Source organism: Eptesicus fuscus, chromosome 18 (genome assembly GCF_027574615.1).
Source record: "Eptesicus fuscus isolate TK198812 chromosome 18, DD_ASM_mEF_20220401, whole genome shotgun sequence".
NCBI classification, from domain to species: Eukaryota; Metazoa; Chordata; class Mammalia; order Chiroptera; family Vespertilionidae; genus Eptesicus; species Eptesicus fuscus.
In genome coordinates, this window is record NC_072490.1 from 53,071,545 (window position 1) to 53,086,824 (window position 15,280).

The 15,280-nt window shown below is 43.6% G+C and overlaps 1 protein-coding gene across 5 annotated transcripts in view; it reads left to right on the forward strand.

Annotated features, from left to right (window-relative positions):
• The first annotated feature begins 9,024 nt into the window (after positions 1 to 9,024).
• SLC25A26 (solute carrier family 25 member 26) overlaps positions 9,025 to 15,280 on the forward strand; it is a 151,648-nt gene continuing 145,392 nt past the window's right edge. For 4 of the 5 annotated variants that reach the window (XM_054708186.1, XM_054708188.1, XM_054708189.1 and 1 more), the window contains exon 1: positions 9,025 to 9,148. In XM_054708186.1, the coding sequence (XP_054564161.1) occupies positions 9,116 to 9,148 (33 nt within the window). In that variant the 5' untranslated portion in view covers positions 9,025 to 9,115. Of the gene's footprint in view, positions 9,149 to 9,865; positions 9,883 to 15,280 lie in introns of all 5 variants that reach the window. The other variant, XM_054708190.1, reaches the window with a different exon arrangement.

A 15,280-nucleotide genomic window follows, 5' to 3' on the forward strand; every position in this document is an offset into this window, starting at 1 on the left:
CGGCTGTGCAGAAAGAGTGGAGTGCCAAGAGGGGCTGATTTTTGTATTTGCTTTTTTTGGGTTTTGTTTTGTCTTTTGTACCCTCTCCTACTCTGAGTGGCAGCAAGGGACTGCCAGGAAGCCAGACGGAGCTGAGGCAACGCTGTCTCCCGTGGGTTTCTGTCTGGCGGAGGGGGGGGGAGGGGGGGAGTGGGGACTTCTGTCCGGGAGACAGAGGGCCATGCCTGGCCCTTCAGCGGCATTACAAGGAAGCACACTCGAGCTCCCAGGGAGCACAGCCAGCCAGCAGCCCTGGGATGAGGAATGCTTCCCTCCCTCCTGCAGATTACAAGCGCTACCGCCAACACGGGTCTGCTTAAACCACCTGGCCAGGCCCCAGGTACCCGGGAGCGTGAAGTGAAATTAGAATAGAAATCAGAGAGCAGAGAAATTAGGATAGAGATTGTGATATTGATTCCACGTGCTCTTTCCCGGGAACACACTGTGAATTGACATGCTTTGTTTCCCAGCTATCAGATATACAGAAGGAGCAGTTTTCTAGGGAAAAGACACCCTGAAGATTTAAGTCACATCCCATGCCCTCGGAGTCTCGATGCCTATCGAACCTTCCCATGCACGTCAGCTTAGCTACGGAACTGAAGATGCAACTATGTCCCATGGCCTCCTTCACTCCCTTCCTCTCTTTCTCTCTCCTCCCCTTCTTTTCTTTGGTCCAACAACTGAGCCCACGCTGTGTGCCTGGCCCTGCATACATAGTGGTGAACTTGACAGACGTTGTCCCCTTCTTCATAGATTTTATAATCCAGTGGCGGAGGCAGATATTTAAAAAATGAGCACAGAAATAGAGAATTACAAATTGCAGTCAGTGCTGGGGAGGGGGGAGGGGGATTTTGACACAACCGGGAAGAGTATGACACCATGGGAGGAAACGAGTGGGAAGGGGTGATGTGAAGGAGAAGACAGCATCGGAGGAAACCACGTTAAGCTGAGCCCTCGAGTGAGGAGAAACGTGGGAGTGGAGGTTGGGAAGGCCCTGAGACTAAAGGACGAACAAGACAGACGCCTCTGAGGGACCAAAAAGCGAGTGTTGCTAAAGCTTCGTTAGCAAAGCAGGAGGGCTGCTCGGCCAAGAAACTGAAGCGATAGCCAGGGCCAGCTCACTCTGGCCAAAGGAAAAAATAGAAAACGCCTGTTGAGAAATGAAGCTGGCAAAAGTACCGAAACCAACGATGAACCGAGAATGTGGCTGAGCGACACATTACCCTACAGTGTAACGTGCTGTCTTGTCATTATTTGGGGGAACAGTGGCCATTTTCATGTCAGCAACATTGAATCAGAGAAATGACAAAAGGAGGGTATTAGCTCACCTTTCTCAAGTGATTCTTTGAACTGTGAGGGCATTCCCCTGGGAAAGATCCAGGAGATTAATGATGCGTCTGCAGCACTAAGCCTAACGCGTTCATTTAGGGTACAGTGGTAGCTCGGAAGAATAAAAGACTGTGCCCTTTTGAATGATGGGCTGATGGAGGGTAATCAATCAAAAGGCCACAGGGCCACAGAACTGTTTGCAAGGGGCACAGTGAGGAGGGCAGGAATTGGCACGTGGAGCAGGGAGAGGCCCACAATGATGAGGGAGCGGTGAGGGAGATCCTGGTTGATACCGAGCCTTCCTTCCCACTTTCCCGCATCATGAATTATCAGTGAATGATTGCAACAGACCCCGCTGACACTGACTCCCTCTTGCTCCCCTCCAGCTACTCTGATTTATGAAGCAGAGTGGCCTTGAAGGGCAAGGAGAACTTAAAGCAGATTAAAGAATGCTGTGCAGCATTCTTTAGAATGAGAAACATTTCATCTTTGAAATGAGTTAAATGTGTTCCACCTCTTATGACGAAAAAATGTCTTTTGTTTATGGTGACAAAGTATACATAACATAAAAACGACCATTTTAAGCGTACAGTTGGGTGGGATTAAGTACATTCACATTGCTGTGCGACTGTTACTACCATTCATCCCAGAACCTCTTCACCTTCCCCAGCTGAAACTCTGCACCCTTAAACCAGGGGCGGGGAACTGCCAGCCCGCGGGCTGTGTGAGGCCCGAGAAACCATTTGGTCTGGCCCTGCCAAGGCACTAGGGGTGAGTTAATTAAATGTTTGACCAAATATAGCAGGCTGATCTTTTTTTTTTTATATATTTTATTGATTTTTTTACAGAGAGGAAGAGAGAGGGATAGAGAATTAGAAACATCGATGAGAGAGAAACATCGATCAGCTGCCTCCTGCACACCTCCTACTGGGGATGTACCCGCAACCAAGGTACATGCCCTTGACCGGAATCGAACCTGGGACTTTTCAGTCCACAGGCCGGCACTCTATCCACTGAGTCAAACCAGTTAGGGCTAAGCTGATAGTTTTGTATGGCCCATGAATGATGTTATGAATATCCAAATGGTCCTTGGGAAACAAAGATTCCCCACCCCTGCTTAAACATTAACTATTTCCCCTGTCTTAGGGCCCTGGTATTCACGATTATGCTTTCTCTGCAAATTTGACTACTCCAGGTACTTCTGTTTATGAGAAAACCCTATAGTATTTGTCCTTCTGTGTCTGGCCTATTCCATTTGGCAGAATGTCTTCAAGGTCCGCCCATGCTGTAGCATGTGTCAGAATCTCCTTCCCTTTTAAGGCTCAGTAATGTCCCATTGCGTGCATGCACCACATTTGGTTTATCCATTCATCTGCCGATGGACATTTGGATTGGAGAAAAAGTGTCTTTTAAACATGGATCTTCTTCTTTTCTTACATAAACTTACTTTTTCACTTTTCCTGTCTTCCTCATCCCTCCCTTTCTTTCTCCCTGCGTAGAAGGAGGATAGAATTTGACTGAAGGATGTTATCATTTCGAATCTCAAGGAACAGTACAATTACTTCCTTTTTTATTATAATAGACTTCATTTTTTAGAACAGTTTTAGGTTCACAGCAAAATTCAGAAGAAAGTACAGGAAATTCCCATATACTCCTTGCCACCCCCAACCCCCAACCCCCAACACACACACACACACACACACACACACACACACACACACACACAACCTCCTCAAATATTGGCTTCCTCCACCAGAGTGGTACATGTGTTACAGCTGACAAACCTACATTAAAACATCATTATCATTCCAAATCTATAGTTTAGGTAAATCACTCAGTATTGTACATTCTATGGGTATTGATAAATGTATAATGATATGTATTCACCATTATAGCATCATGAAATTTCACTGCCCTAAAAATCCTCTATGCTTTGCCTGTTCACCCCTCAATCCCCAACTCCCTGAAACATTGGGGACCACTGACCATTTTGCTGTCTCCATAGTTTTGCCTTTTCCCGAATGTTGTGTAGTTGGAATTGTACAGTATATAGCCTTTGTAGATTGGCTTCTTCACTTAGCAATATGTATTTAAGGTTCCTTCATGCCTTTTCATGGATTGGTGGCTCATTTCTTTCTTTTTTTAATCCTCACCCCAAGGACATGCTGAGAGAGTGGAAGAGAGAGAGAGAGAGAGAGAGAGAGAGAGAGAGAGAGAGAGACATCTATGGGAGAGAGAAACATTGATCAGTTGCCTTCCATGCCTGCCCTGACTGGGATCAAACCTGATGGGAATCGAACTGGCAGGCAACCTTTAGGTGCACAGGATGACACTCAACCACTGGAGCCACTCAGGCCGGGCGATAGCTCATTTCTTTCTAACACTGAATACTCTTCCACTGTCTGGATAGACCACAGTTTATTTACCCTTCACTTAGTGAAGGAAATCTTGATTGCTTCCACGTTTTGGAAATTATGAATAAAGCTGCTATAAACATCCATCCATGTGCAGGTTTTTGTGTGGACATAAGTTTTCAACTAATTTCAGTACCAAGGAGCACAATTCCCAGATCATATGTGAAGACTATGTTTAGCTTTCTTCACTGTCTTCTAAAGTGGCAATGCTTTCCTTTTGGGTTTTACTGTTTTCTGTTCATAAACCAGGGGTCCAGGCTTGATTAGAATAACTAAGACACAAGTGGCAGCTGGTCCAGTGAGAAAGTAAATAGGAAAATGGGCCAGTTGTCCACAGCGGCCTGACATAAAATGGTTGCAGTTTCTTCTACTCCTGCAGAGCTGACTGGTGAACTGGAAATGGGGATATGGAGTCAGGAGAAGGTTTTTATGACATAACTAGAGGCCCAGTGCACGAATTCGTGCACCCAGTGGGGTCCCTCACCCTGGCCTGCGGGATCAGGCTGAAACCAGCTCTCTGACATCCCCCAAGGGGTCCCGGATTGCAAGAGGGTGCAGGCTAGGTTGAGGGTCCCCACTGGTGCACGATTGGGACAGGGAAGGGATGCAGGAGGTTGGCCAGCTGGGGAGGGACTGCGGGAGGACTCAAGGGAGTGTCCGGCCTGTCTCCCTCAGTCCTGATCGGCCAGACCCCAGCAGCTAGCTAACCTACTGGTCCTAGTGTCTGCCCCCTGGTGGTCAGTGCACATCATAGTGTCTGGTTGACTGGTCAACTGTCTGCCCTCTGGTGGTCAGTGTATGTCATAGCGAGCAGTTGAGTGGCCTTAGCATATCATTAGCATATTATGCTTTGATTGGTTGAACAGATGACTGTATGACCAGACACTCAGCATATTAGGATTTTATTATATAACATTCATAACCATTCTGTTATGATTTTTAAAGGTCTAAACCAAGGCATTTTACAGAAAGAAAGGAGTGATGTCTCTGAGGAGTTAGGCAATGGTTTGGGCATCAAGGATAAATAAGAAATTGGACCAGAGGTAGGCCTTCTAACCATCCTATATAATAAGACCCTAATATGCAAATTGACCGAATGATGGAACGACCAGAATGACCAGCAGAACGACCGGTCACTATGATGTGCACTGACCATCAGGGCTCATGGCTGGTGAGTGCAGTGGTGATGGTGGGAGCCTCTCCTGCCTCCACGGCAGCACTAAGGAGCCAGAAGTCAGGCTCACGGCTGGCGAGCTCTGTAACCGTGACAGGAGCTTCTCCCGCCGCTGCTACAGGCAGGCGGTAAGGAGTGAGGGGTCCCGGACTGTGAGAGCCCCGGACTGCCAGAGGGATGTCTGACTGCCGGCTTAGGCCCAATCACCCCAGGGCAGGCAGACATCCCCCAAGGGGTCCTGGACTGTGAGAGGGTGCAGGCTGGGCTAAGGGATCCCCCCCCCCAGTGCACGATTTTGTGCACCAGGCCTCTAGTGATAAAATAAAGTTGGGAGGGTAAGATGTTTATACAGAAAAAAGGCTCTTGTAGACATGTAATAGGTGATGAGCACTTGCTGCTGGAATTTGAAGAAGTATAAAGAGTTCTTATTTGTGCTTATCCAGAAGACTATGGCTAAATGGTGGACACTTTTGTTTAAATTTCCTATAATGAGAAGATCCTGAGCCCTAATTATGTTTTTTCATTATTTCCTGTACTACAAAGAAAAAATCTGTTCATTTTTGCCCTTGGATATAACAATGGTCGGTGGCTGAGAAAAACCACTTGCTGTCGTCATCTATGTCAGGGAACTGTCGCAGGGTGACTCATAATAATCTGTGGCCACTTCAGCAGAGGATAGCAATTACAGCAAGGCATCTCTGTGTTGTATTTCAACGTGACAGGCTTGCCAAACTGATGGGCAATAAGTGCACAAGCCACAATGTTTTAGGGTAATTTGTACAATTAATAGAGCAGAGATCTTTGTAAAAAAAAAAATAAAAATTAACTGAGCAAATTTCATCCTGGTTATTTATATACTAGAGGCCCGATGCAAGAAATCTGTGCACAGGTAGGGTCCCTAGGCCTGGCCGGTGATCAGGGCCAATACGTGAGGCTACCAGCAGGGCGATCAGGGTCCCTGTTGGCACCCTCCTTGGCCAACCTGATACTGCTGGCTCGCTGGCCCTGCCCCCTGCTGCCACTGCTGGTTGCCTCCTTCCACGGGGTGACCAGTGGGACAATCAGGGATCCCCTGCTGACACTCGCCTTGGTTGGCCTGGGGCCTATGGGCTGGGGGCAGCTCCTGCATTGAGCGTCTGCCCCCTGGTGATCAGTGCGCATCATAGCGACTGGTTGTTCGGCTGGTTGTTCTGCTGTTTGGTCGATTTGCATATTAGGGTTTTATTATATAGGATATCTTGGAAACCAAGCCACAGCTCAGCTTTTTCTTTGGTCAAATATTTAATAAAATATTGGCAGATACTGATTCATCAAAGAATTGAATCATTCTTTGTCAAATCTAGGCAGGTCAACATCAACTTGCTCAGTTAGAGACAGTTCAGAAACAAAAGATTCATACGATGATAATAGGCATAGCAATAATAATTATTCCTTAGTAATGGCCAATAATACGAAAAACAAATGGCCCTGGTCAGTGTTGCTAAGTGGTTAGAGGATTGGTCTGCACACCAAAGGTCTCAGGTTTCATTTTTGGTCAATGACATGTATCTCTCACATCAATGCTTCTCTCTCTCTATTTCTCCCTCCCTCCTTCCCTCCCTCCCACTCTATTGAAAATCAATGGAAACACATCCTGGGATGAGGATTAACAAAAACAAACAAACAAACAAACAAATAAATAAGAAAATGGAAAGATCCTTTTTAATGTGCCCAGTCATCATGCAGTGTTTTGGGGTGCATCGTAAATTATATGTTGCCTCGGGTGGGAGGGGAGTGTAATAGATCACCTAAAGGTGTATGCATGCATATAAGCATAACCAATGGACACAGCCAGTAGGGGGGCAGGGACATATGCTGGGGGCCGGGAACGGCTGGGGAGAGGTCAATGGGGGAAAAAAGAGACATATGTAATACTTTCAACAATAAAGAATTTAAATTAAAAAAATGTATATGTTGCCTCAAAAATTGCCCTTATTGAGTCCTGCTGCCATGTACTCATGCCCGGTGTCATCCCTGCCCCTGAGTGTGGCTGGCAGAAGTGATGGGATGTCACCTCAGAGACTAGGTTGCAAAATCCTGTGGCTCCCATCTTGGGTGTTCTCTCTCACTTTTTCTTGTTTGCTTACTCAGGTGAAGCTGGGGGCCATGTTGCAAGCTCCTGTATGGAGAAGCCCATCTGGCAAGGAACTGTAGAAGGACCCTGGTCAACAGACAAGGAAACATTGAGCCACTCAGTCAACACCCTCTAGGACTGACACCTGCCAACAACTATGTGAGTGGTCTTGGAAATGGGTCTTCCCCCATTTGAGCCATCAGATGGAACTGCAGCCTGGCCTTCAGCATGACTGCACTTGCAGGCCACCTCCAGATTTCAGACCACAGGAACCCTGAGATGGTAAATGTTTGTTGTTTTAAGCTGTCAAGTCATGCCAGGTCATAACTAGTAGGTATATATGTACTAATGTTGAATTATAGTGTCTTTTGTTAGAGTTCTAGCAGCAAATAGAGGACACTTAACTGGGATTTTGAAGAAAACTGTGGGCAATGTTAGGAAAATGAATGAGGTATGAAGAGGCAGTCAGGTCTCACAACAGTGAGAAGTCTTTATCATACCTTGACTTGAAGAATGTGATAAAGGGTGTGCTATTTTAAAAAATCTAAAGTACTTTTTTATATTATAAAAAATAGGAGAAAAAGTACAGGCATACCTTATTTTGTGCTGTGCTTTATTGATCTTGGGTGTTGCTTTTTTTTTTTGTTTGTTTTGTTACAAATGGAAGGCAAGATCCCCCACCAGCAAAAAGATTAAGACTCACTTGATTGCAACATTCACTTTATTACAGCGGTCTGGAATCAGACCCCTCATATATCTGAGGTATGCCTGTAATGCTACTATCAAAATTATTTTGTATTGTCTTGAAGAATAATGCAGCTTTTAAGAAAATGAATGGAATAGTATTTTTAATTAGGAATACTATTTTTAATAGTAGTTTTAATTAGGCATGAACATATGTACATATGTACTGTGCTATATTTTTTATTTTAATCTCATAAGCATTTTGCATGTTATTATAGCACATGCTCTTCACAAGCACTATTGCCAAGGAAATAGTCAATGAAGTGCATCTAACAAAGTTTACCTAACCATTCCTCTTCTGTTTAATGTGTAAGTGGCTTCCTGTTATCTTTGCTGAGTTAAATGTTATGGACATTGGTAGGTTGCTAATACTTAGTTCCAAACTACTTTCCTAAAGCATGCACCTGGTCAATGAACTCTCAGGGTTTTTTTCTGAATAGCCTGCTCTATGCTACAAATGAAAACTAACTTCCCAGAGGCTCTCCCCTTATTCAACTCTACAGCCCTTCAATGCCCCAATAGAGCTCTAGGAAGGAAACATTTAAATGTCTACTACACGCCAGGCTCTGTACCATTCATTCATTCATTCATTCATTCATTCACAAGTTATGTTGAGTGTCTACAAAGTGTCAGGTACTGCTAACACAGTAGTAAGCTACTAAGTAACCTCAGGAGTGCTCAGCCTGTCTCAGAGTGGTCAAGGTGAGCAAGCAAATAATTGAACAAGTAAAATAAGTGTAATAAGAGCCAGTAACAAGTGGAGGATGCTAATTTTGAAGTGTTTTTCTGTATCATAATCTTCTGATGTTGCGTGTGTTTTATAGTAATTCGGACATTTGTACAGATAAAACCAAGAGATGAAATAAGACAAAAATAACCGATTAAAAAGAGAAACCTCGTCCCCTGAAACTAGTTCCGCTCCCTAAGGTCCCTCCTCTCTAGCCTCCGCCCTGCACTTTGCTCCACGCTGCCCTTGGAGGTGTTCCCTCTCAGGGATCCCAGCCCAGGCTTATTTGCTCGCGAGAGTTTCTCCGTCTTCTCGCGGAATCACAGGCTGCTGCAGGGAAAGGAGGCGGAGGAGAGTGGGACTTTCCGCTCAATCCTACTCCCAGGCCCCGCCCTCCTCCGAGCTCCCCGCCCAGCTGACTTGGTTGCACATGTATTTGTTGTGATTCGCCCTCACGTGACTGCGGAAGTACCGGCCCCTCAGGCCCCGCCTTCAAGATGGCGGCGCCCAGTGCTCGGGGCCGCGACACGCTTCGGCCCAACAGCGGGTTATAGCGTGGGCGGTGTCTTCGGGCCATGGACCGGCCCGGGTTCACGGCCTCGCTGGTGGTGAGTGCGGGCGGTAGAGGGGTGCTCGGAGGGCCGGAGTCCGGCGTGGCGCTGGTCGGGGCCCCCCGCACTGGGATGTCTTCCGGTTGGGCGCGAACTGCCCTCTAGTCCCAGGTCACCGAGCCTGGGAGCGAGCGCGGGCCGCGGGCCGCCGCCGCCTCTGTCGGGACCGAGTCCTTCACACCCGCTGCGGGGATGAGACGGGGGAGGGGCCGCCTGACCCCTCGTTTTCCGCACGGAGACCGTTTCCCTACTTAAAAGCTCCAATTAATATAAGTACACGGGAGAACTTGGCGTCCTGTATAGGAATGTAGTAACAGAACCAAACACGCTTACCCGGGTCGCTCAGAGCCCTCTGTCCAGGACCATGTTGTCATTTTCTGTATTTTTTCTCAGTCTCGGAAAAATGACACTCCCATTCATTCATTCATTCATTGTATAATGAACCTGGTTATTCTGCTTCCTGTAAGACAGTAGTGCTTCATTCCTTAGAAAACAACTAGAATCAACACTTACTAACATAAAAAAGGAACAGTCCTTTAATAAATATTTGGAAACCTCTCAGGGCAGGTCCAGTAGGGGATTCTAGATATGGCAGTGAATAAGACGGAGATCGGCTTGTTGTGAGAAGAAGAAAAAAAAACTTTTAAAAAGCTTCTCACCAAAAATGGAGGCCCAGCGGAGTTTCACTGAGTTATGGAATGTCTGTTGCTGCAGGTGTTGGAGATAACCCGGTGAGCAAGGTCAACCCCCGCGTGGGTCCGGGGTGGAGGCGGACCGAGGAAGGACTGGGGTGAAGATGACGCGGGCAGGTTCAGTGTTACCCGAGAGGTGGATGGAGGGAGGGGCGCCTAGGCCAGACCTGCGGGATGATGGTTCTCCATCTAGACCAGTTGAGACTGTGTGAGCTAGGTTTTAGAGATGCAGACAAAGGAATATGTTACCACTTTCAAGGAGTTTTCCTGTCCAGCCAGTGAGATATCAGTAGTGGTGCTTTTTTTTTTTTTTTTTTTAATCCTCACCTGAGGATATGTTTTTCATTGATTCCGGAGAGAGAGGAAGGGACAGGGAGAGAGAAACATCAATTGGTTGCTTCCCATATGGGGATTGAACCCGCAGCCTAGGTTTGTGCCGTGACTGGGAATTGAACCACGACCCTTGGGTGCACAGGCCGACTAAGCCACACCTGCCAGGGCAGCAGTAGTAGTTTTGACACATAGCATTGTTCTAGGAACTGGGGTGGGCCTTTTACCTACATCGTCTCAATTAATTCTGTCGTAGTTGAAGTCTTATTCGAATTTTCCAAATGGCAGAACTGAGATGCAGAGAGGTTAGGTGACTTGTCCAAAATCACACAGAGGAAATCCATTTCATGTAGGTAAGTGTTGGAGAACAGATTCCGGTCCTAGCAATGTAACCTGGGATTCCATGCCCTTCGCTGCTCCTTGATACTCTGAAGTTAGTAGCAGCTGCTAAAAACAGGCGAGTGCCCAAGTTAGCAGAAGAACAATGGTTTTAAAATTTATTAAAGTGTAGTACACATGTTGGAAGGTATACGTTTATTTTTTAATGTAGTTACAGAGGTTGAAATTTGGGTCAAGGGGAACAAGTTTCAAGGAAGTTAGATTTTATTCCAACTAAAGACAAATCATTTTATTCATTCAGCACACAGTTTATCCGCCATGTGTTCTGGGCACTGTGATTACCCTTAGAGATACCAGGGCAAACAGACCAAACCCAAAAGATAAGTATTCTGAAAGAAAGAAACTGAGGTGGGATAGAGATGGAAAAATATTGGTGAACCTACTTTATTTTTTATATTTATATTTTTTCATTCATTCATTTTTAAAAAATCTTTATTGTTGAGAGTATCACAGATGTCCTCCCTTTTCCTACCCCCTTGTCCCCGACCATCTGGTTCCTGCCCTGCCCCAGGCCTTCTCCATGCTATTGTCTGTGTTCATGAGCAATACATATATCATATATGCATATACTTTCTTTGGTTAATCCTACCCCCCTTTCATCTGAGATTTGTCAGTATGTTTCATGTTTTCATGCCTCTGGCTCTACTTTATTCATAAACTTGTGTTCATTAGATTCCACATATAAGTGAGATAATGTGATACTTGTCTTTCTCTGACTGGCTTTTCCCACCTAGCATAATTATCTCCAGGTCCCTCCATGCTGTCTCAAAGGGTAAGAGATCCTTGTGTTTTTGTTATTTTACAGCTGCCTAGTATTCCATTTCGTAAATGTACCACAGCTTTTTTATCCACTCATGTATTGATGGGCACTTGGGCTGTTTCCAGATCTTAGCTATTGTAAATTGTGCTGCTATGAACATAGGGGTGCATATATTCTTTGTGATTGGTGTTTCAGGATTCTTAGGATATATTCCTAGAAGTGGGGTCACTGGGTCAAATAGCAGTTCCATTTTCAATTTTTTGAGGAAACGCCACACTGTTTCCCACAGTAGATACTCCAGTCTGCATTCCCATCAGCAGTGCACGAGGGTTCCTTTTTCTCCACATCCTCACCAGCACTTGTTAATTTATTGATGGCAGCCATTCTGGCAGATGTGAGGTGGTATCTCATTGTTTTAATTTGCATCTCTCTGATGATTAGTGACGAGCAATTTTTCATATATCTCTTGGCCATTTGTATGTCCTCTTTAGAGAAATGTCTATTCAAGTCTTTTGCCCTTTTTAAAAAAAATTGGATTGTTTGTCTTCCTTTTGTTGAGTTGTATGAGTACTTTCTATATTTTTGAAATTAAGACCTTATCAGATCTATCATTGGCAAATATGTTCTCCCATACAGGGTTCCCTTTTCATTTTGAGGATGGTTTCTTTTGCTGGGCAGAAGCTTTTAGTTTGATGTAGTCCCACTTGTTTATTTTTTCCTGCCTGCCTCTTCTTTCTCTCCTCTTCAGTACCTCACTATTTCATTGACTTTGTAGTTCATCTCCTCACCTGGCTTGTTCTACAATGAAACCAAAAACAACCCAGCCACAGTTACTTTTAACCAGTCCTGGGTTGCAGGTGAAAGGACTGTGGCAGTGTTGGTGCTCTGCAGTGAAAAGCATGGTAGTGTAATGCTGTAAAAATGAAATGCAAGTGGAAATCATGCGAAGTGGTCTTAGTGATGAGAAAAATTATGTTAATTTAATGACTTTTAACACTTCTTGTCAGTGTTAAAAGTTAAAAACTCTTGTCAACTGTAATTGAGAAATGAAAAATAGTAAAACTATTGGGATGCTGTAATTTAAAACATGTAATACTCTCAACAATAAAATTTAAAAAAAAAGATTTTGTTTCTTTGTAAAAAATGTATCAAAAATAATTTGAGCAGTACTTATTGTCTAGTCATATAGCATAATTCAGAACAAATATCTTTTTTATGCTTTGGCAGGGGAGTGTGTGTGTGTGTGTGTGTGTGTGGTGGCGGGGGAACAGGTGGTCTGCTGGCTTCAGGAGACAGCGGCCATAGGAAGGGCATTCCAGGTGGAGAGAGAGGTCTAAGCAGGAACACAGAAATGAGAAATGTCAAGACGTCACGAGAGGCTCAGGTGCATTAGAGTGAAATGAAGCCCGGCAGGTAGTTTACAAAAATTACCTCGGCCCGTAGGTCGAGGTTCTTAGTTCCCCTTACTGAGTCCCTATTCCATACCAAATGCAACCAGTGAATTAGGGTTTATTTTACGAGGGATTTTGAATAGCTTTACTTTTATATGTCTGCAATACTCATAACCAAATTTGAACAATACAAAAATTAACAAGATAGGAAAAATTCTCTTCATCCTGAGTTTCTTTCCACAGAGGTAATAACTTTTAGCAATTTAGTGTGTCTGCTTCTAGACTTCTAACTATGCATACACAAAGAGTTACACATTCTTGGAAAGGCAGGATGATTAACATATTGCTGCACAGCTAAGTTGATTAACTTAATAATCTAACATGTTTCTGTGCCAGTGAGTCCAATTGACCTCATTCTCTTCAAGGCTGTGTGGCAGTACATTACTCGGATACATGAATTGATCTAACAAGATCCCTGGATTTAGGTTATTTCTTGCTTTTTAGTTACGATGCTGCAGTAAATATTCTTGTATATTTATGAATTTCTGTGAGTGAGAGAAATATGTAGAAATAAAATAGCTGGGTCAAGGGTTTTATAAATTAAAATGGCCATTTTACCAAATTGCCCTTCAGTAGGCTATAATAATTTGTTTCCCTTTACAATGCCCATAACTATTTATATTTTTAATCTTTTCTAGTTTAATTGGGAAAATGTTTTAATTTGTTCTTATTGCGTCATTAATGATGGGGAAGCATCTTTTCATAAGTTTGTTGGCCATTTATCTTTTTCTTTTGGGAATTGCTTGATCCTGAGTTTTGCAATTTAAAAAAAAATCTGCTGTACTTTTTAAAGGTTGACTTGTACCCTTTAAAATATGGGTAGGAACCCTTCCTTATAATCATTAATTCAGACATTCTTCAAATAATTGAGTGCCTGCTGTGTACTGGTGCTGGGAACATATTGATGAACATCCCAGGTATGGATCTTACAGTGGGACATACAGACAATAGTGGGATGCTCAGTTACAGAATTAAAATTGTGATCAGTATTTGGAAACAAGGGGGTCTAATCCTAGACTTGGAGACTAGAGAACAGTTGTGCAAAGTCCAAGCAATGAGGAACATCAGATGACTTGGAGGAAAAGAACTCAAGGTGGAGTTGGGGTGGAGAGGCAGAACTTCCAGAGCCTTATAGGGTTTTGTTCTTTGTCCTGAGGCTGGGGAAAGTTTGGAGGACTTACAGGCAGGCCAGTGGCCAGATGGAATTGAAGTTTGCCTTTTACAAAAGTGACTGCCATCAGTGTAGAAGTGGCAGGAGCACTGCGGGGCGGATGAATGGGGAATGGGGAGGAGACAAATACCAGGAAGCAGCAGCAGTGAACTAACAAGCTTCAAGTCCTTGTGGAAGAAAACCCCAGAAGGTCAAGGAGAGGTGTTTCCCAGAGAAGCCATGTTAATATTTGGGGCGGTGGGGGCGGGGGGGGGGGTGGCTCTTCTTAGCTGAGGTTTAGGCCAGTGGCCTATGCTGGTTTGCTTAGTTAAATTAGACAAGTGGTTTGGTTTTATCCTGATTTGGTTTTAGCACTGATTTTTCTTTTTGGTTGTTGCGCAGCCTCCTTTTGAGAAATAAAGGTTTTATAGCAAGTAATCTTGACTTTTATCAACTCCCAGAGTAATTTCAAAGCACTAATTAGACACTTCCTCTCTACAGCCTGCCAGCACTTTTTATGTTTTTTAACTTGAGGTAGAGTTGTGTATTTTATCTGTATGATATTAAGGTCACAATAAATTGTTATGCTGTACTAAGGCTTTATGGTTGCCTGAGTTTTGTTCTATATCTTTGGATTTTTGTTTAGTTCTTAAGTTACCATTTTCAGTTAAGCCACCATAAATCTTGAAACTAATCATTTGCCTGAGAACCTTTATGATAAATGATCATAAATAAAACAAAATTCTCAGGATAAAAAAATAAAATAATTTGGTAGAGTTTCTTGTAATTTAACTGATGTTGGCATGTATATTTTGTATATAGTTATGAACAAAACAACACTGATATAAAATTATAAGCACTACTAAAGTTTTTGTTTAAATCTTAAAGATGTTGCAGTGTGGATAAATATATAGGTATTCTTCCTGCTCTCTGTTACCTGTTTGTTTGTGTTGTTGTTTTTCAGTTTCATGAATTTAAATGACATTTGAGTCTCAGAAGTTTAAAATCTGCAGAAGCAGTTAATAACTTTTGATTTATGTTTCACTAGTAAGTAGATTGAATCTGGTCATTTTATTCTCAGCAGATGAGAATTCTGATGAAGGAGGATCAGAGATTCAATGCATGCAAAGTAGTCTAAGAGAGCAAAAGTGTAATTAACTTATTGATTACAGTGGAGGTGTAGATAGCAAGCACTTTCTGAACCTTCTCCTAAGATTAAAGAGAAAATTATAATGAAGTGCAGAATATCCTTAAGAAATCCAGTCATATCATATATTCTCAGCAGAATTAGTTCTTGAGCTTTGAGAAAATAAAGAGGCAGGCAAAATATTTTATTTACATACTGAA